Source organism: Macrotis lagotis, chromosome 2 (genome assembly GCF_037893015.1).
Source record: "Macrotis lagotis isolate mMagLag1 chromosome 2, bilby.v1.9.chrom.fasta, whole genome shotgun sequence".
Lineage (NCBI taxonomy): Eukaryota > Metazoa > Chordata > Mammalia > Peramelemorphia > Peramelidae > Macrotis > Macrotis lagotis.
This window is the reverse complement of record NC_133659.1, coordinates 218,528,859-218,552,308: the sequence shown is the minus strand read 5'-3', so window position 1 is coordinate 218,552,308 and position 23,450 is coordinate 218,528,859. Positions and strand designations below refer to the sequence as shown.

Sequence of the window (23,450 nt, the reverse complement as noted above, 5' to 3'; positions counted from 1 at the left end):
AATATTTTTAAAATGAATAAGCACTTTAATTTTTAAAGAAAATGCAAGACATGCTTAAAATCAAATCCCACTGCCATTTAGCTTTGATACTAAATTTTAAGCAAACAAAAATGTACAAATATACTACCTGTTCGAGTTGTCCCTCCCCCAGGAGGAGTTTTGGCTGCCATATCATCCCACCTTAAACTTGCCCAGAGTAACCGCAACATAAGACTTACTCCAGCCAATGATTTTACTGTCTGAAGTCTATACCTGAAATAGATGCCAAAAAAAACCCCATAATATGTAAATTTCATGAAACTAATTTTCCAGTTCTTCCTCTCTTATATAAGTAACTATAAAATAGTTTCTCAAACATTGTGTGCAGTAAACTACCCCAGCAAACTAGGGAACTGACTTCTCTTTATTTTGAACACTAATATTTAGTTTACTGTAAAACATTTTCCATCTTCTAAATGGCATTATATCTGTATCCTTGTCAAATTCTTTCCTATTATAATGTCTCTAAGTTCCTTAAAGACTGGGACTGTCTTACTGAAAATGATGAGTGACTCATATAAATTGGATGATCAATAAATGTTATTGGATGAATCACACAGAGTGAGAAAGGCAAGAGTTCCTGAGTATACCTTTACACAGACAACTCAAAATGTTAATTTTCAATGCCAAAGGGACTTACGGTCCCTATGAATTGATAAATCTGTTGTTCAGATGGCATGACAACAGAATTTTATTCCATATTAAAGTTTTACAGATTTAAAATGGATTACAAAAAACAAACAAACCATGAAATAGGAAGACAGAGGAAATAAATTAGTTTAGATTAGACCAAAGTAGTAGTGATGGTAGACTGAAATAATTTTGAGTGAAAAAGGCTATCTACACTACTTTTCTGAATTCAATGAACTTCAAAGAGATAGTCAAATAATTTGTAGCCCTCTAACATCTATCAATTATTAGATACTAGATAATCCTAATGCAGCAACATCTAGCACCATTAATGTTCTTGAATCCTCAAAGAGGATTATTAGAGAAATATTAAACTAATTACCAATGGTGGTACAAAAGTGATCCTTGTTCCAATAATTATTTGCATGAAAAACTGCTAAAAATTTTAGGAAATTTTAATATGAATTGAATTAAAGTATCTCTTAAAACATTTATTTCAAAACAAATTACTATAATGATCTTCAGGTCCTAAAAATTAAATCTAAAAGTGTCAACTCTTATTCACTTCCTCCTTTTAATTCAACCCATTGTTGATTGATTACCTTGGATTACTTTGTTAACAAATAGCCTACCAGAGAAAGCATTGCAAGAAAAAAAAATCTCACATTGTTTCCACTCCCCACTAGAAAAAGTGTAAAACAGGAAAGTTTAAAGTGAAAGCAGATCTGTAGTAGCCTGGGCTTGTTGGGAACAGGAAAAAGTTAAGCAATGAATGGATGAATCAACCAACCAAATAACTTTTATTAAGAGTTTACTATCTTCCAGGTATTAGGGTCACCAAGATAAAAATGAAAGTCATTCCCTGTCCTAAAGGAGCTTACTTTCTATTAAGGGAAACAACAAGTACTTAAATATGAGTATGTAAAACCAATACAAGCCATCTTAGGGGCAGGGAGTGGAGATTAGTAAAGGCCTTGTGTAGGATATAGCATTTTTGAGCTAAATTTTGAAGAGCACCAGAAAACTTCGGAGTGCCTGGCAGATAGTTTGGGCTAAAATGTTTGTTGACTGACTGAGATGAGGAGGATGAGCATCTCAGGCAGGGGAGACAGCCTGTGCAAAGGCACAGAGAAAGGAATAAATGGGAAAAAATTGCAACTTCTTCAGTTAGGTTAGGTCTGCTCAGGCTGGCTCCTTTATTTTATAGAAAGAACTAGTCTAGAAACTGTTAATAGCCATTTTAAAGATGGCATGTCATCTTTATTCATTTTCTCTTTACCAAGGTAAAAATATGGCTGGGAAATTTCTTTATATGGGGGGTAAGCTTGGAAGTGAGCACCTCATCCCCATTAAGAAGCTGCATCCATGTAAAGCTATCAAAGCTGATTAACGTAACAACAGTTGTTGATGATTTGGAAAAAGAAGGGATTTCATTCTTCTTATGGTACTTCCTACAATCTTAGTATTACCTGCTCTAAACAGACAGACTTAAAATCCAGCATTTAAGTCAGTTATGGACAGGAAAAAAAGGGCCATTGGAAAGGGAGGCAAAAGATTGGACCTGATGAAGAGAAAAAGCATTGATAGAAAGCTAGCAAGGCACTGAAGTTTTATCTACTCCACCACAGTGTACAGGTCAATTCTGATTGTATCAGTCACAATCACTTTATGTGCCAGCATAAATGCTAGAGATTGCCAATTCTTGATCTAGAACCTCTCTGAGATTATACTTAATTCTGCTTCAGTACAGAAAAATGAGAACTGACATTTCTTTTAACTTCAATAAGCAAAAATAGTATTTAACAAATTTCATTTATCACAGAATTTAGGGTAGAAAAAGACCTCCTGGCCACTAAATACATTCTATACTACAAAGGAATCCTTACCAAAAAACTTATCATATACTCTCTGCTATAAAATTTCTAAGGAAGGTCATTATTTCTTAAATAGTTCATCCTGCTTGGGGACAGTTTTAATCACTAGCAAATTCTTTTTGACATCAAATCCAAATTTGCCTTTTTACAACTTCTTTGGAACCCATTGCTTTTAATTTAACTCTGCCCTCTAATGCCCAAGGGCACAAGTACAATCCCCCTTCAAAATGATAAAAATTTAAATCCTTGAAATAGCTATCAAGATCCTTGAGTAAATATTCTCTTCTCCAGACTAAATATATCCTTCTTCCCATAAAACTTCACATGAAATGGACATTATTCACTTCACTATCCCAAATGCTCTTCTAAAAAGACTGTAGTTTATTTATATCCTTTATAAATTTTAACAATATTCCAGAGGCAGTTTGACTGAGATAGAACACAGTCCTCCTTCCTCATTTTTGAAAGGCATTTCTCTATTATTATAGTCCAAGACCTTATTAGCTTCCTTGGCAGCCATGTCTCAGGGTCACTGACTGATAACTGAAGTACTGAAATGCAGAGACTTTTTCAGACTACTGTTTATCTCTACTACCTTGTACTTGTAAAGGTGATTTTTTGAATCCGAGTATAATTTATACCAAATGGTTTTCATTTTATTAGATTCATTCATCTCAGTACTTGAGGAGTGGTAAGATTTTTTTGGATCTTGATATTCTGTCATTCATGGTTTTAGTTATTTCTCTCAATTTTGTGACATTTACATATTTGAAAACATAATATTAAATAGTACAAAGGTCAAGCACAAATCTCACAGTGCATCACTGGAATCTTTCTGCCAAGATGACACCAACCCAAAAGGGTACTGTTTTTGAGTTTGATCATTCAGCTGGTTCTGAATCCATCTAATTATGTTATCAACTGGACCAGATTCCTCTATTATTTCTTCATAAGAACAGCATAAAAAACCTTTATCAAATGCTTTGCTAAAATTTAAGTAAACTTTATCCTCAAATTCCTCTGATTCACCAAGCTTGTCAAATAAGGAAGGGGTTTTTAATTTAGGATGTATTTAAAGATGTCTCCTAATCACCTGGCAAGTCAGTGTGGGAAAAGGCTTTAAAAGGTGCTAGAAATTACATAAATGGCTACCAATTTTCCACATAATTCGTATTTTAAGACAATGTAAAATAAGTTTCTCAAAATCTGGCAACTAACAGTTAACTACTCTGGGAAATTAAAAGAAATCACATTCCAGCAGATTGTAATATATTCTTCGATGAGATTAATGAGAACAAAGTTTTGCTTCCACAACTGCCTGGTGGTCACTAAAAAAAAAAATTAAAATATTTGTACACTGTAACTTTTCCAGTGGGAAAGAGGTTACCTGCTGGACAGTCAAGGATACATTTTTGAGATCGTTCTCAATGAAGACAGCTGAAAAGTGCAGAGCAATCCTATAAATCCATGAACTGTAATGAAGCTTTCCTTGATTCCCTGCAGGATTCTGCAAATCCTTCACTGCAGGCCCTGCAGAGAAATTGTACTTTTCAGCTGTCTCTATTGAATGTGTAATGGAGTGATGATATTTTAATCCAAATCAAAAGGCAAGCTATAAAAAATTTGGTTAAGTATTATCAATTAATAAAAGATGACAATAATTGAAATAAATTATAACTGCACTATATAGAGCTCTGATAAACTTATTTTATGGTATCCCATTTCAAGGATTTGTCAAGTTTTAATGGGAAAAAACAATTAATACTTTAACTTTTGAAGAGGAGCAAACATTTTTATTAGACAGTAGACCTAATAACTTACTAAAGTGACATTTATGATTACTGGAAGCAAAAAGTTATATACAAAAGCCTCTTAATGACAATATGTATGCTGGCACCCTAGCATGTCCAACTAAACAATCAAAACTACACAAGAGTTTCCATTATTTAGACTCTCTACCCTTCTGAGTTTTTAAGAGAAGGGAAAGAAAATGAGCTCAAGGGCATGGCATTTGACAAAGGGAAACAAACAGCAGCCAAGTGAGAGGGAAGAGTAGATGAAAGGTACAACAGAGAGTCCTGGACTGAGAGTTAGAAGAAAAGGTAGTTCCAGCTCTGCCACTTATTAAACATCTGATTTTGGGATTGAAGAACTCTTCCATTTCTAACATTTGATGACTATCAACTTCACAATTAGGAGTGACAATTTCAATCTAGAAACAAATCTAGAGTAAGAAATACCTAAATAAGGAAAACTTCTGGAAATAAACTCCCAAAGAATCTAAACAGAAAAGATATATCTTAAGAGTTATTTTTGAAATAAATATTGAAGATCCTGAAAGAGTGTTTATTGTACAAAAATTTAGATGTTACATTCCAACATTCTGATCTTCTTTTAATGATTCAAAAACATTTCAATTTACTTTTATCATTTTATACATTACATAAGGGAAATAAAGTAGCAACATTTCAGAAATATATTATAATTTGATTCTATAAAAATAATTCCATCACAGTACAAACTAAATGCCAGTAACCTAGGAAATTAAACTATAAAAGCAATCTGGCTTGACATTTCTCTTTTCCCCTCCTAAAGTGAAGCTGCGATTAATCTTCAGAATTTCAAATAACCTGACTTTTCAATGATCCTTTTGTTTGTAAATGCTAGCTTTTTGGGTCTAAATTCTGAGATTACATTACATTCCTATTTCTATGTTTTATCAAATAAAATGTGGTTGTCTAGTCTAATTTTAGTAACATTTATTCAAATGAATTTTAAAAATCCCCATAATTGCCCATTTCTTCAAATGGTTTTTAAAACACATACCTCCATGTGATACCAAAAGTAGGTCTTGGAGATGGATAAGGCCATATATCCAAGGCAGGTTTTGCATTGTAATTAAAACAAGGTACCTCTCGGATGCCACCTTTTCTGGCCAACTTTTTCAAATCATCATTAGGCAAAACAAATATGCTCTTTTTGCTGCTCTTGGTAACAAATTTCCTATAGGATGGCAGAGCTGTGCCAGAACGAGTCTTTTTAGGTCTGGAAAATTTCATTAATTTTACTTTGTCTTTTGTAGAATATTCTTTGCTTACAGTCATTGATGTTACTAATGTGCCCCCTGGAGTGGTCAATGAATCAGTGACTGTAGTTGTAACAACAGTTTTACTATGCTCCTTCACAGAGATGACATCCACATTACTGCCAGCGGTGGGTGTGCTCATTTTTGTCACAGTAGTAGTGGTGGTGGTTACAGTGGACATTGCACAATTTTCAGTAGAGGAGACTGTTGATTGTTGGTCTCCTTGGGAAGCCACTATTTCTGCAACTTTAAACACAGTTTTTGATTCTGTGGCCACAGTTGATGTTGTTGTGGTAACTTCTGTGATCACTGTTTTTCTTATAGCATTTCCATTACCATTTTCCATTTTGTTAGCAGGCAGACCATTCTGATCATTAAAGTCACTACTTAGGTTAGACTCTTCCCCAGAAGTAATAGGCGATGGGGGAACTTTTTTAACCTCTGAAGTTTCAACCTCCATATTTTCTACTTGATTAACGGAGCTGCTCTCTTCACATGATGGTGAAGGTGTTATGGAAGGACTATCAACAGAAACAGCTTTTTCAACAGAACAATGCTTTTCAACCAAATGTTGTATATTCTTGGGTCCTTTAACTGATGTTGAATTCTCAATGCTGCCTTGATATTTATCATCAATATCTGAAGAACTAAGTAAACATGATTTTGTGTTCAAGTTACTTTTCTCATTGAAATCTTCCATGATGACATCTCCATTCATGAATGGCTTTACAGGAGCTTCCTTAACAATTAAGGGCTTGACCTCATGCTCAGGAATTGCTTTAACACTATTAACCTTTGTTTCAACATTACCAGTTCCTACCTTACTATCAGAGATCTCTTTTCTGTATTCATCTTTTGAAAATACCTTAAATTCATTATCTTTTCCATTAATCTGAAATGCAGTTGCTACTTCTTTCTCTTTTTTCTCCGTATCTCCATTTTCACTACTTTTTTTGTCTGTTATATTCTTTAAATTTATTTGATGGTGACATTTATTCACTGAACTCTCTAATTTCTGCTCTTGACCTGTTTTTTCACCATTAGCTTCAGTTATTTTACAGTGTAAAACATCACCACTGGCTTTTTCTCTGGGTAAGTGTTCAGGGGTTTGCTTTTCAGAAGACATGTCTGAGTCTAACTTTAGACCATCAAGAATTTGTTCCTGATTCCCTCTGGAGCATTTCAAATTACTTTTATGGCTGTTCTGAGAAAGCACTTCATCTTCCTTACTGTCCTGAGTGAATACAGATTCAGAGTTCTTTTCCAAAGTGCTATTATTTTCAGAGTCACAAGTCTGTTTTCCACATTTTTCCCCTGAAGCTGTTGCTTCGGATGTAGCTAAAACATTTGTGTCACAGGTACTTTCATGAACCACTGGTTCTGAAACACTTTCAGGAAGGGAAACAGTGGTATTTACTGGTAGGAAATTGTTTTCCTTTTTAGTAGCCAACAAACTTTTTTCATCTTGACTGACTGGTTGGTTATCCACATTGAGGGTATCATGTTCTTTTGTCTTAAGCCTATCCTGTTCTTGACATTTATCAGCAATTTCAGGTTCAGATACATTGCTGATGACAGAATTTTGTTTCTGGAAGTTTGGTTCTGGGTTCTGAATGGAGACTTTTTCTAGTACCTGATCTTTTGTGGAATGTTTACCTGTACAAGTGACATCAGAGTCACTGATCCTAATAGTAGAGTTTTCATTATTTTGTGAACATTCTTGAATCAGATCTTCTGTTCTATTATTACTTAAACTTTGGGTTTTCTCTTGGTCAAGCAAGTTGGCCTGACCTTCTTTTGCTTTCATTAATATCCGCGATTCAGTCATGCTTTTCAGGGAACCCATGGAAGTCTTTCCTTCTAACTTCATTTTTTCAAGGCGCTGTTTTTCTTCCAATGTAAACTGCTTAACTCTCCTTTCAAGTAGTCCATCTAATTTTGATGACTTTACTTTCTTTTTGTAACTAGTCCTTAGATGAAAACCCTCACTGACATTAATTACATCTGCTTTAAAAGACTTTTCCTCACATCCTGTGGATGAATCTAGTTTTACTTCATCTATTTCCATAGGTTCTTCCTTGATAGGCTTATCACTTTCAGAATTAAGCATTCCTTTCTCATCTGTGAACCAAAAACATTTATATTAATATAGTTTCATTTCTAAAATAGAAACATAATGGTGATATTTATGAATACAGTTTTATTTTTAATATTGTCTCATTTTCTTTACCTTCATTCTAGCACAAAATAGGCAATATAAAAAAATAAAACTGTACATTTTCAAAATATAGATAACAAGTTCCTGATATGTGGATACAATTGGAGAATATGGAAAAGTAATTTTTTTTTAACAATGTATTAATCAAGGCAACTAGGTGATGCAGTGGACAGAGCACTGGCTTGGAGTCAGAAGGTCCTGAGTTCAAATCCAGCCTCAGACACTTACTAATTACCTAGCTGTGTGACCTTCTGCAAATCACTTAACAACCCAATTGCCTAGCAAAAACAAAACAAAACACAATGTATTAAACCATTTATATCTATATCTATCTATCTATCTATCTATCTATCTATCTATCTATCTATCTATATGTATATATAAAATACAATTTAGATCAGAATTTCAGAGTTTTAAAACTTTACTAATTACTACAATACATATTTTTTGCAAACAAAGAAATAAGTTTCACATAAGCTTTATAAACCAACCTATAAGCATTTATTAAGAATCTACCGTTTTAAATGACTAGTGATGGGAAATGCCATCCACATTCAGAAACAGAACTATGGAGTCTGAATGCAGATCAAAGCAAATTAGTTTCACTTAAAATTTTTTTTCTTTCTTGTGGTTTTTCCTGTTTGATCTGATTCTTCATTCACAACATGACAAATCTGGAGATATATCTGATATGATTATATAAATGCAACCTATATCAGATTGCTTACTTTCTTGGGGAGGGAAGGGCAGGAGGAAGAAAAATTTGGAACTCAAAAATAAATGTTCACATGTATAAGGCCTTACATTGATGTTGGTTAAAAAAAAAAGGATTCTTTTAATCTTAAATTTTCAAGATCACATAAATTTTAAGAAAAAATGTCTTCTCTATATACACATATTTATATGTGTATTCTGTGTAATCATAGTCACGTAGACATCACACAGTCACATGGTCACATTGGTCAACTTTTGGTTAAAGCTACTTATGACCAATTACTAAAAAACAGAGAAGATAGAATCTGCAATGGTGTGTGGAGCATTTGAAGAGTGAAATAATAAAACCTTGAAATATATTTAAGTATGTACATACACATATATTCATATATCTGTATTAAAAATACAAATAATCATTGTTATACCTTTTCCTTTTGTAGCAACTATATCTGAAGAAATCTCATCAACTTCAGGTTTTTCTTTACTTTCTTCCTTAGTTTGGTCTTTCTTCTCAGAAATTTTTGTAGCTTCCATTTCAATTTGGTCTACTTCTTGCAGCATTTCTAAATCACTTGTATTACTTTTCTGAGGGCTAGACTCTAATTTTACTTTTGTTGGACTTCGTGTTAGACCTTTTCTTTTATCTAGTTCACAATCGTTTTCTCCAGTGTCAAGATTTTTGGCTAGAAAAAAAAATCAAATATTAAAATGAGATATCACTGGTATTTTAATAATTCTATATATTTATTATTTTGGGGTTTTTTTGCAAGGCAATACTTGCCCAAGGTCACACAGCTAGGTAATTAAGTATCTCAGGTCGGATTTGAACTCAAGTCCTCCTGACTCTAGAGTTGGTGCTCTAGCCACTGTGCCACCTAGCTGCCCTATGCATTTATTTTTGTATATTTGGTACAGTAGCATGTTTCTTTTTTTACTGTGAAACAAAACTATTTACATACTAAGTCTGTAGTATTCAATAATACATTAAAATATAACAAAGTTTTGATATTAAATAGTCATGGACATAATGAATTTATTTTATCTTTAAATTTTAAATTTATACTATTTTATATATTGATTAAATTATTGTGCTTGAAGTAAGGTACATAGTTTTACCATTTCCCCCCTCAAAATCTATAAAGAGCCTGTTCTTTAGCACAAGCAGCAAAGTAGTGACTGACTACCTGGGTCTGATTTCAGAGATGACAAGAATTCTTCTGGTTGTAATCTAAAGGTTGAAACTCTACAACTATAATTATTCTCTATATTGTAATGCAAATATACTATGGAAAGGGATAACCTTATTATCATATATATTTTGAAGTATAACAATGCTGTGTGTGGCAACTGGGTGGCACAGTGGATAGTGCACTAGCCCTGGAATCAGGGGTACCTGAGTTAAAATCTGGATGCAGACACTTAATAATTGCCTAGCTGTGTGACCTTGGGCAAGTCACTTAACCCCATTGCCTTAAATAAAAAAAACTTTTAAAAAAAGAATGCTATGATTCTGTTCAAATAACAGCATAGTATGGTGGGTTTGGGGGGGGGGAAGGGAGGGACACTGAATATAGTAGGAAGAGGAAATATTCTGAGGACTTTAGGAGGGGCAGGCTAAAAGAATGAAGGGAAGAATGGAGAGAGGGAAAGGACAATAGACTAAAAACCTTCAGATAATTTACAGTCCTGTTGTGTAAGCCCTGTTACAGTAAGTAATGCAAAGCAAATACAATTGACCTGCACCTATAATTCACATTAAATTGATCTGCACCTATAATTCACATTAAAATAACCTATTCCCATTAAATAATCCAAAAAACCCAATTTGTGTTTTAATGATGGCCACTTTTGTATTTATGATGAATCAAACTAACAAAAAAAGTTTATTCTGTGAAATGAATTCCTGGTTGGTTGAGGAGTGTATTTATAAAAACTTAAAAAATTCTTTTCCTAAAGCCTAAAAATGAAAGCATATTCCCTTTTTTCCTTGTATTCTGTACAATTAAAAACTAGTGATGCATTTGCTTTGGCTATAATAGATAACTTTCCAAACATACAAATGAGTTCTTTTAAAATATTAAGTATTGTATTATTCTGACTAAATCAGTGTTTACATCATATAGTAATTGACTATCCACCACAATGGAAGTTTACTAAACATGCCAAAAAACAAAGGTATTCCATGAACCCTTTTACCATTGCTACCACTACAGTGGCTCAGTTTAGTCTGTCCTTCTGGATAGCTTCCACATTATTGCTTCACCTACTACTGCCACCAAAGAAAAGTTTTGCTGGCTCAAGGCACAAGTGGGAAGAATGCCAAAAACCCACTAGACAGCACAACTCTCCTACTAGAAATTAGATTATAGGAAATGAAGGGAGAAAAAAAAGATATACAACAACCTTGAATGAATAACCAGTTTATTATATAAACATAATCTCACTAAAACAAATACATTCATAATGAAGCATCTCTTCATGACAAAAAAGAACATTTCTTCATGTTGAATGATTTACTAGAATAGTTCATATAACAAATTCTCATATAATAAAAGAATCCGAATTACCTCATTATAATCAACAATTATTGCATAACTCAATATTTACATGACTCTTGTGTCATGAAGTAAATTATAGCATTAAAGGACAAACATCATAAGGTTTGTAGCACTGCAGCATACAAAATCAAACTGTTTTCACAGTTTCACCAAGATAATCCCTCTTGGGGCCAATTTAGCAGAACACAACACTGAGCTGATACCAACCTACCTGGCTAACAAAAATTCAAAAGAGCTGAACATCTTGTAAAATACTCTATACATAAATGTTAGCTAATTATCTTATATAGCTAATGATTCAGTATAAAATCATATTATATAGAACAGTGTTTCCTAGGTTATCATTCATTTATTCCTGACCTTTAGGGAAAGATGTCAGCTAGGTGTCAGAGTGCTAGACTTTAGTCAGGGAGACCTGAATTCAAATTTTGTTCATATACTTAGCTATGTGATCCTTATAATATCACTTATCTCATAGCCCATTTCTTCAAATGTAAAATGTGGATAATAGCACCTATCTCACAGGATTATTGTGAGAATCAAATAATTTAGCATACATAAAGCACTTTGTAAACTTTAGAGCACTAGTTTTAAGTTAAATGTTTAATACTTAATCTTTTTTAAATGTTAGTTATATGATTTTTACTCTAAATTCTAGAATTTCATAATAAACTAATTTGATGGAAATTTTTCTAAAATGTTTTCAATACTCACCTTTCACATAAACATTATTCAATTTGTCCTTTGTAGAAAAGCAGCATCAATATAAACATTTACTATTTTATCAATAGTACTATTATACCTATGCTATAACATAGGATTAAGGAGTTGTACACAGATACTGGTTTCTGTCTGCTTAAATAAACCTCATACCACTTCACTGTCTGAACTGTCTCTTCTACTTCATTGTCAGCTGTCCCTTCTTGGCCATTTCTAACCTTCTTCCCTAAAATATGATACAGGTCCACAAAGCTTTTGTTCTATCAAGAAACCAATAAGCTTGTTAGAAGTAAATGGGCTCAATGTTTCTAAGGGGCTCTGATATGAGTCAAGTAAATAAATAAATGAATCTGTGTCACTGTGTTTTTAAGTCTTATCTGGCCACTTATTGATTCTTGATTGCTGAAAGAAATGGCACAAGAATAAATGAGGAGCCATAGGTATTTATGAACTGAAACAAATTTTGTTTGGGTGACATGGGCTTTTAGGATATCTGCTTATTTATGAAGCTCTACTATTCTCTGAGTTTCCTTATTTTTCACTAAGCAATTTTTATACAATATAAATAAAATACATCATTTAAAACATGTTCTATTTAAAAAATAGAAGGAAAACATTTTTAACTAAGAGATGGTTAATGTGGTTCCAATAAACAAGAATAGCAGGAGAAAAATGATCTGAGGTACTTACTGTCCAATATTTTTCTATAATTCACATTAGTATTTCCAGGCAATTTAGGGATAAATCTATGAACATGTGTTTTACTAATCCAACTCCAACCACCATAGCCCGTTACTCTATATTCCTCTCCTTTTTGTTTCCAAACCTGTTAAAAAAGGGAATTGTTTTTATCAAGCAACACAATATGACACATTTTATAAAGTATCTATAATCTAAATAAGATTATATTCAGTCAGGCATTTTCATTTAAGTACTTCTTTTGAAGGGATTTCAGAAAGGAAGAATATCACTTAGAAGTCATGTAGAGATGAAAAAGGAAATGACTGGCTTCTTCTCAAGGACAGAAAAATTAATACAGATACAAGGAAAACAAATACAAAGTAATCTGTTTCTATTTTTGCCATAGGTAACTAAATACCTATTTCTTCTCATCCTTGAAATGTTACACGTAATTATTTCAATAAGTTAAAAAGGGAATTAAATTAAAATGTTATAATTGTGTTTGGATGAAAAAATTTTTTAAATGATCAACTATAGCTATTTTACTATTAAAAATGACTAAATATTGTTATTTCTCTCAATTAATCAAAGGACTACATTAAAATTTCTTAAATACTCAAGTGACAAAACAATAGGCTTCAAAACAACTAAAATGATTTTATACTTTAATAATTCAATTATTTTCTATTATATTTCAAAGAGGGTATTTCAAACCTTTATTTACTTAAGCATTTTTCTCATCTTTTCAAAAGAGACCTCATATGTGACTGAAAAAATGGAGGCCATTTCACCATGAGCTCTTCTCTACTCTACTCTACCATCTCAAAACCTTCTAAAATACTATCTCCTATTCTTTCCTTTTTTTCTAGTCTGCTGAACTGTCTGCACTTTCTTTTTACCCCTGCCTCTTAGAATTCTTAGTTTCTGTGAAAGTTCAGCTCAAGGAACAACTCTTACAATGGGCCATTCAATCTCATTGATAGTGCCTCCTCTCACCCCTAATCTTCCTTGATTTTATTTAATATATTTTATTTATTTATATTATATGTATTTTTTATAAATATTCATAATATATTTTAAGGCATACATATTGTTCCACCAGATATAACATAAGGTTCCTGAAGTTAGGGTCTGGCTTTTTTTTCTTCTTTGTATCCCTGGTGCTCAACTTAGGGCCTTACACATAAATGCTTGTTGACTGAATTATGTTAAAAGATTTTAATGAAGATTACCTGATGCTTTATTGGAAATGTGTATTTCACCCATGTGGCTTGCTGCATGGTTTCTTCCTCCTCTTGTTTTCTCTCTTTTTTTTTCACTTTCTCTTTTTCTTCTCTTTCAATGGATGTCATTCTATGTAATCTAGAGAGCAGTATATTATCGTAAAATACTTTTTTGATAGTTGATATATTGATATATATTGAAAAATAAGAATCTAAAATTAATAATTTATTGGGGATATTATTCCATTACAAATAAAATTATTTCTAGATGAACACTAGTAACCCCCACTAAAATATTATGATGCTTCATTGTACTAATATAAGTCAATCTGGGTTCTTGAAGGCAATATCAGGAGGTTATAAATAATGGGAAGTTCTAACAATTCAGAAATATTAAGGGTGTGATTGTGATAATAAATTAGATTCATGTCTAAAGACTTGTCAAAGGACTACCTAACTTTGGAGAGGCTCACTAGCAGCTCAGCCTCAGGATGATGAACTTTTGGGCCAAACAATTTCTCAAAGACTATCAATTAAATTGTAGCAGACTTATAATGTTTCAGTGAAGGAAGTACTGGTGTCAATTTAGTTAGAGATTCCTGAAGTATTAGAAATGTTCAATTAAAATTTTTTCTAGTTAGAAATCATGGATAGGCACAAGTATTTTAGAGATGAGAAAAGTGGTTAAGTTACTTGCTCAAGGACACACAGTCAGAAAGTGCTATAGGTAATATATGAACCTAGGTCTCTCCCAATTCCAAATCATTATTTTTCCAAACTGTTACAATATCTTAATTCAATGATCTGGAAAGGCTGAGTGATGACTTGGGGGACCTGACACCAAGGGGGGAAGAAATAGCATCTAGCTAATGCTTACTATATATATAAACATATACATTCAATCTTTCAAATACCGGTTTACAGTTAGCAAAGTACATTGTTAATACTAATTCTTACTCTTTCTTTTCCAGTCTCTGAGGAACACCATCTGAATTTCCTCGTTGATGTTAATTCTTCTACCTATGCAGTTGATTCCATCCCTTCCAAAGATACAGTTGCAGCAACCAGGGCCTTTCTTTTCTTCTCCACTACTTCACTCATTCTTTCCCCTCTATCTATAAGTACACTCAGGTTTACCATTCTAAAAACTTCTTTTCTTGCCCTTCTACTTTATTTAGCTATCACCTCATTAATTCATTCCCTTTAAAAGACATACTTCTTGGGAGTGAATGAGATTACTAAGGGAAATGAATATGGTAACAAAAAGAAACTTCTGTGATTCAAGGTCAAAACCATGGGGAATACCTATTATGACTGATCATCATTTCACTGGCACTTCAAAATCTGGTCTCTACCATATAATCCCAAAGGCTCTCAATGATTCAATTTACCAAGTCCACCAACCTTTCCCAAGCCTTATTCCTTTGAAATTTCTGATTACACTGTTGTTCAGGATATGCTGAACTATGTAGCCATTCCTTTCAAGTCTCATTCACTGTCCTCATATTCATAATAAGTATTCCCCATGGTTTTGACCTTGAATCACAGAAGTTTCTTTTTGTTACCATATTCTTTTCCCTTAGTAATCTCATTCACTCCCAAAGCTTCAAAAGCCTTGTCTCTATTTTTCTCTTTCTTTCCTAACTAGTGGGTGCTCCACTCAAAGGAATATAAGTTTTGATTGATGAAACCTTGGAAAATATCTTAAGGTTAATAGGTTCCAAATTATTCTGGATCTCTTTGATTGGCCAATAATAAGTCCCATGCCACAACCCTATTTGGTCATACTTTGGGCCCAGATAATTTCAGAGTGAATGCTTCGGTTTTGGTCAGAAACTCTGAGAGTCTTCTCTTCTCAGTCCGATTTAAAAAAAAATACTTTCTTTTGACTATGCAAAAGAGGCCATTCTTTGCTTCATTTCTTCCTTACCAGCCTTAAACACTGACAAACCCTGAGGTCACCCTCCTCACATTTTCTTTTTTTGATTAGGTAAATTGGCTATTCTTTGCCACAACTCTTTTTTTACCTAACCTTAACCAATGAATGAACTTTGTCTTAAGACACACTGAGACCCAACCAACCCCTCACTTAAATACAATTCATTTGCATGTTATGGTATCAACTCTAACCACCTATAAATAAGTAAATACTGCCTCAGATACTTACTAGCTATGTGACCCTAGGCAATTCATTTAAACCTGTTTACTTCAGTTTCCTCATCAGTCAAATGAACTGGAGAAGGAAATGGCAAATCACTCCAGCATCTTTACCAAGAAAACCCCAAATGGGGTTATGAAGAGTTGGATAAGACTCAAGAAAACAAAATTAAATTAAATTTAACATTAAATTAAATTTAACATAATGGTAACAAAATTACCTTATTTGTATTTTCGTCTAAATGTTTTTGTTTTCTTCTATATTTGCATCTCTTTCATTACCCCCTAACTCATACCTTTTTCATATCCCTACCCTCCAACTCTGAAACGGAAGATTTCCCTTATAAGCATAGTTAAGAAAAACCTTTACCTGTCTTCTAAGTTCCAAACTTGCATCTTCAAATGTTATTGGAAATCTCTATCTAGATCAGGGGCAGGGAACTGCTGGCCCAGACCATGCTGGTCTGGCATCGCCAAGGCAACAGCTGGGACTTGAAATTCAATAAATCTAGTAGCTTTTTAGGGTGAATTAATTAAATGTTTCATCAAAGATAGTCCACAAATGATGTTATAAATATCCAAATGGCACTTGGCAGAAAAAATGTTCCCCATCCTTGATCCAGATGAACCACAGTACCTCCAACTCAGTGTATTAAAAAATCTGTGCTTAACTTTCCGCTTAAATATCCTCCTGATTTCACTGTTTCTCCCCGGGGAATCTCATTTGTCTATGTTTAAAAATTTAATTTTTCATTGTTTTTCCCCATCCAACAAATAATTAAATCCTAAAGATTCTATCTCTAAGTACCTCTTGAATACATCCTCTCCTTTTCACTTCTAGTACCCTCAACCTGATAGTTACAAATTCCCCGGGCTACTGCAATCTCTTTCTAGTAGTTCTTTCCCTTTTTATTTTCTCCTCACCCTCTGCTCCAAATCTGAACAAAGCTATATATATTTGGGCATATTACTTCTAATCAACATCCCTCAATGAATTTTGTAGTCACCAGTTGTCATTAAACATTATATTTCGTAGTCTGACTTTTGAAGTCAAATCTTTTAAAAAGACTTTTAAGGACCCTCCTAAAGATGGTACCACTCTATACTTCTCTAATGATAATAGTTTCGTGGTTAATAACTAGTAATACTTTGAAGTCCATTAAATGCTTACAAAGTCCTTTTTTTCACCATGGTTCTTTGAGAAGGGTAATATAACTGCCTTCATCTCCATTTCACAGTTGAGGAGAATGAAGCTAAAAGGATGGGAAATTGCCTAAGACTATATAGCTAAATAAGTTAGTAAAATGAACACTCAAGTTCAAATTTGTGAATCTAAGTTCAGTGATCTTTTCATTAAACTACTCTATTCCCCCCTTCTATTTTTCCCAAATCAAACTGGCTCTTCATCTTTCCATCTTTGGCCCATTTCTCTCCATCTCTGTATCCTTTGTTCCACTAATTTTATTCATCTCAAAAGATGCAATTATAATTTGTATGTATAAAATTCTTAATTCTCTATTACATAATTCTCTATTACATAAATTAGATAAATTCTCTATTACATAAATTACATAATTCTCTATTACATAAATCATGATACTCCCATAAACTCTAGGGCTTTAAGCTTTGCCTATAACAATCTTCTCTGATTGTTATGTTAAATTATTGTACATCCTTTAAAAGTTCATAAACATGCTTGCCAATATGACCAGAAAGGACAATGATCAATGTTGGAAGAGATGTTGGAAATCTGGGACACTAATACATTGTTAGTGGAGCTATGAACTCATCCAACCTTTCTGGAGAGCAATTTGGAACTATGCCCAAAGGGCAACAAAAATGTGCACACCCTTTGATCCAGCAATACCACTACTGGGTATACACTGAAGAGATGATGAAAAAGGGTAAAAACATCACTTGTACAAAAATATCCATAGCAGCCTGGTTTGTGGTGGCAAAGAATTAGAAATTGAGTGAATGTCCATCAGCTGGGGAATGATTTAATAAACTATGGTACATGTATGTGATGGAACACTATTATTCTATTAGAAACCGGGGGGGGGGGGGGGGGGGAATTCAGGGAAGCCTGAAAGGATTTGCGTGAACTGATGCTGAGCAAGATGAGCACAACCAGAAGAACACTGTATAACCTAACAGCAACATGGGGGTGATGATCAACCTTAATGGACTTGCTCATTCCATCAGGGCCACAATCAGGCACAATTTTGGGGTATCTGCGATGGAGAATAGTATCCACAGAAAGAATTGTGGAGTTTGAACAAAGACCAAAGACTATTACCTTTAATTTAAAAAAAAAGTTATCTTATTATGCAATTTTGCTATCTCTTATACTTAATTTTTCTTCCTTAAGGATGATTTCTCATCACATTCAACTTAGATCAATGTATACCATGGAAACAATGTAAAGACTAACAAACTGCCTTCTGTGGGAGGGTGTGAAAGGGAAGCAAGATTAGGATAAAAACTGTAAAATTCAAAATAAATTTTTAAAAAAAGCCAAAAAAAAGTTCACAAACACGGTGTTAAAAAACTTTGTTTGACCTCAGCTGGTAAAGTTCTTTCCTCACCTCAGGTCACAAAAAGAACTTTTATTTTTTGGAGGGCAGGAAGGCCAACTAATAAATGCATATCAAAATGTCATGCAACCCTCACCAGTTTAGAAGCTCCACAAGGACAGGTACCATATTGTAACTAAACTTATATTTTTCCCAGGGCCTTGGGCAGTGTTTCTATACTCAAGATTCTTAACTGTTGATTAAAGTTTCCAAAACCACAGATTAAGTGGCAAGTGTTTTGTGTTTTTTTTAGGTTTTTTGCAAGGCAAACGGGGTTAAGTGGCTTGCCCAAGGCCACACAGCTAGGTAATTATTAAGTGTCTGAGACCGGATTTGAACCCAGGTACTCCTGACTCCAAGGCCGGTGCTTTATCCACTATGCCACCTAGCCGCCCTGGCAAGTGTTTTTTTTTTTTTTAACAAAAACAGTCTGAATTCTCCAAATACAGATTTCTATGAACAATATTTTTTATAATATACAATTATAACATACAATATATGAATCTGTAGAAGTTTCCTAAGCTCCTCCAAAAGAATATAATTGCCTTAAAGGAAACAGTTCTCTTTCATTTTATATTAAAATTCTCAAAACATAGCAGACAGCCCATATTGAAAGCAGATAGCCCGTATTTAATAATGGGGGGGGGGGGGGGGATGCTAAATTTAGAGTCATGGGACCTGAGTTTGGATCCTGGCTCTCTTACTTTCTACTTAAGTAAATAACTTAGTTTCTATGAAGCTCAAGAGTTTCATCTTTTATAAAAGAGGTCAGACTTGAAAACCTCTAAAGTCCCTTCTAGAACTACTTAGATTCATGATTCTACAAGGCAGAATGGATTGGACATACTGATCACCTCTACAAGTAAAGTTTCAATAAGGCAAATGAAAGGTAGAATGTTGGGGGCAGAGTGATCTGGGAAGGAAGTCTAGAAATATACACAATGGGGAAAATTTTTTTATTAAGAACAAAAAACATTTTTACCAAGACTCCACCAGCCCTCTGTGTACATCAGTAACTATTCTATAAATTTGAAGTCTTACAAAGTTCTTTGGGACAAAACTGGGTCAATTCCCTATCTAGAATAACATGCTATCACCTCAAAAATAAATCAGATTTACTCATAAGTTGTTCTGTTTTCCCCAAACACTTTCATTTTAAAATAAGCTAGGGTAGGGTCTATACCTTAGTCCAAAAGATGAGAAGGGTGGAACCAAGAAAAGCACAGGAAAAAAAGAACAATGACCAAATCTTTATTCTTCCAGTCCCATTTGGAAGAAAATAGACTAGCCCCTCTAAACATAAACCTGCTTTCCTTTTTAAAACCAAATCCCATTTTCGTTTAAGGAAGTGTTTGGTAGCTATTTAATTGTTACTTCAAAAAGTCATTGCTCAAAAAGAAAAAACAATGCCCATTTTAGGATTTTTGTGGGATAAAAAACTCAAAATGTGTAAGGCAAAATATGTTACATCATAAATCTCAAAAGAGGTGTCAGAAGTGATCTGATCTGCATCTGAACAAGACTGCCTTCTATAAAATGTCTAAAGTGATAATCAGTCAGTGAAGGCCTCCAGTGACAGGGTATTTCCTAAACCAGTTCCCTTCTACTACTGGAAAATTCTAATTTTTAGTAAGTTTTTCCTCATATCAAGTTAAATTCTGCTTCTTGCCAATTTCTACTCATTAATCTAATTCCTGTCCTCTGGGCTCAAGGAAAATAAATAGAATTCCTCTTTCATATGATACAATGCTTGTCAAATGTATGATTATAGCTCCCCTTCCCTACCAGCCTTTCCAATGAGAGAGTTAAGCATGTTGATGTGGTAACCAGAGCATGAATATGATTTTATATTATTTTTAATCTTTAAATTTTAAAAAATAAACTTGGTTCACATAATATTAAATTATAATAATCATTCAAATAACACATTTAAAATAAGATTATACATATACATATCATATAATAATTTAATTTGATATTTTTAAGTTTTATAATTTAATATTTCCTACAATAATTTAAACATTTAAAGAGTGCAAAATATTTTATAGTTACTATTTCCTAAATAAATTTAGATTAACAAACAATTTCCATGGAAAGGAAAGGAATGCAAATTTGCTAATGCTAATAATTTATCGGTCTTAGGCAACTAGCATGATTTTTAAAAAGAATTTATTTATTTATGGGGGGGGTGTTTGCAAGGCAATGTGGTTAAGTGACTTGCCCAAGGTCACACAGCTAGGTAATTATTAAGTATCCAAGGTCAAATTTGAACTCAGGTCCTGACTCCAGGCCTGCTGTTCTATCCACTGTGCCACCTAATTGCCCCGAAATTATTTTACTAATTAAAATATATTTTTTTGCTCTCAGTCATGTTAATTTCCACTAATGATTGACCTGGATTACAAAAGAGAATAAATCATAATTCATACATCAGATAGGATTTTTTTCTCTTACCTGGTATGTCCTAAAGATTCCCGCCAGATAGGCAGCATGACAACTGGCTTAATGGCACATTCCAAAATGGCCAAAGCCAAAGCAAATTCTCTAGGTTTGCTACACATCTGAACTGCTTTGATCCAATTTGACCTACATTTTGTAAAGAAGACAAATAGCAGCTATCAGTTGAAATTTTAATATAGTGTATTCATAATTTTATTTAATTAAGCACACCACCATTTGAAAAATTCTGTTAAAGAATGCAAAAAATAGTCCTAAAGGAAATTTCTGTTATGACATTATCTAAAAATTAGACTTCGTTGGCAATCAGGCCCAATTAAATCTTAGGAAGTATTCTAATTTCGTTTGCTATTGCAATAATCATTTAAAATGGGACTTCATACATTTCATAACTGAAGGAAATGCTACATTTTAATTATACACTAGTGAAAATGAAGATATTTGACTTTTTTAAGTCCCAGTTTAAAGACCCCCTGAAATCTAGCAAGACCCCAGACTCAGTCAACCTGAGTCTCTGATACCTGTGAGAGGCCCAATTAGGATGCAGAAATGGTGCTGGGATGTTGTTTTCCAGCTGGATGATGGTTAACCTCAGGGTGGATATGGTAAGTACTTTGGACCCATGCACAGAACCATTCCATTTGAACTCTCCCGCTGGAGTCAAACAAAATTTATGTGAGAGATGCCTTCTCTTATCATGGTCCTCTCTGTGCTGGTGTTTGTTCAGTGCAAAAGAATTGGTGGTGTACTGATTGTGGTAAACACGATACTTTCCCTCTTGACCTAGCTTGAAAAAGTTGTTGATATTTCCTTTCATAATTATCTCCTTCTTGGTGCTCAAGCGCGAAATTTCTCCTTGAGAGTTAACTACCAAGACCTACTCAAGGAAACAGAAATAAAAATATTTCATTAAAGTATACAAAATATATAAATTGACAAACTTTTTTCCTTTCAATAATCTATAGTTATAAACTCCAATCAAATATTAGGTTAATAATCTATTTTTAAATTGAGCAATCAATTAAATTTAAATAAGCAAAGTAAATTAAGTAAATTAATTTAAGTAAATTAAGTCAATTTAGCAATTAAGTAAACAGATGTAAAACATGATAAAAAAAATAAATAAATTGATCTAGTACATTTTTAAAAATCCTTTCTGGATAATCATCCTATGGGATTGCTCTAAACTATTCTTAAAACCTGTGAGTGAACTCTTAGAAGTCACACACATTAAGGAGTTAATGGCATATGGATATGTAATAAGGACAGGGATTAGAACTCTATTTTCACTGAAATATGGAAGTCTTAAGTAAGGAAACCTGCTCACTACAATCTAGCTTGGAACCTTCTCTACAACTTTCTGATACTGGCTTACTGGTAAGCCCTGAATGGTTAATCAACTTGCTCAAGGTCAGGTGGGCAGTATATGCCAGAATGATTTGAATTCAGGTCTTCCTGATTTCAACATCAGTTCACTATCTACCTTAGCCAATGCTTATATACAACAAGCCTTTCTATAAGTAGTAATTTTAAACTTTTACTTAAAAAGGTGAAAAAGCAACTCAATAGCAAATATAAATGAGAACCACTTTAAATTATAAAAACAATTTTTAAAAAATGATACACACCTCTCTGCCTTCCTTAAATAATTTATTTGCTTCATGTGCTGCGGCAGCAACCTGTTGGCTCTTCAACTGACTCAGTTTACTATCTGGATTTCGTAATCTTGTAACCATCCGTGTTGAACCAGGTGTACCTTTCCCTGTTCCAGGGGAATCACTTCTTTCTCCATTAGACTTCTCTGATTTGAAATCTGATTAACAAAAAGTTAAATAATTACATTTGGAAAAAGCAAAAAGGATTTAGTATTAATCACAATTAATATAGTAAACCTCACCTGTCTAATATTCAGCTATTTGGCACACAACTAAGAATAAGAAAAGCAAATGAAAAAGAATAAGTAAACAAGAGAGGACACCAAGACCATGCATGGAAGTTCAAGCAATTTACTCATAAGCAAGACCCTTACTCAGAGACTGTTTATTTTATACAAAATTCTAAGAAGTCTGAAGATTTGGCTTGCAAGCAGAGTGCAGACTGGAAACACCAATTAGAAAAGGGGGCAGGAGAAGGTACGCTTTCAGCAAGCACACCTACAGAAGCAAGAAAGTGCCAACTCCAATCAAGGAAAACCCAGGAAAATCTATAAAGAAGAGATAAAAGATGGCAGAGTAGGGAAGTATACAGTGCCAGTCCTCCTCACAATTTCTCTAAGAAGATGTAGAAAAATGCACCAGACTACATCCTGACTGAGAAATTCATAGGAAAAAAATCATAGTTAAGACATTTTTGCAAACCACGTTGGAACTAGACGACAAGGCAGGTCTGTGGACACTGCTAAAGAATGAACTGTTAAGGCAAACAAACAAAAAAAAAAACAAAAAAAATCACATAATCAATAGATAACTTCATTAAAGATAACCACAGCAACAAGACAATGACAACAACATATAAAAAT

General features: G+C 33.4%; 1 protein-coding gene across 6 annotated transcripts in view; it reads right to left on the bottom strand.

The window, feature by feature from the left end:
- BPTF (bromodomain PHD finger transcription factor) overlaps positions 1-23,450 on the bottom strand; it is a 184,002-nt gene that overhangs the window by 63,766 nt on the left and 96,786 nt on the right. For all 6 annotated transcript variants that reach the window (XM_074224761.1, XM_074224760.1, XM_074224762.1 and 3 more), the window contains 8 exons: positions 22,561-22,745; positions 21,454-21,809; positions 20,930-21,061; positions 13,752-13,881; positions 12,529-12,664; positions 8,986-9,243; positions 5,370-7,749; positions 128-252 (listed from right to left, as the gene is read on the bottom strand). In XM_074224761.1, the coding sequence (XP_074080862.1) occupies positions 128-252; positions 5,370-7,749; positions 8,986-9,243; positions 12,529-12,664; positions 13,752-13,881; positions 20,930-21,061; positions 21,454-21,809; positions 22,561-22,745 (3,702 nt within the window). The remainder of the gene's footprint in view (positions 1-127; positions 253-5,369; positions 7,750-8,985; positions 9,244-12,528; positions 12,665-13,751; positions 13,882-20,929; positions 21,062-21,453; positions 21,810-22,560; positions 22,746-23,450) is intronic.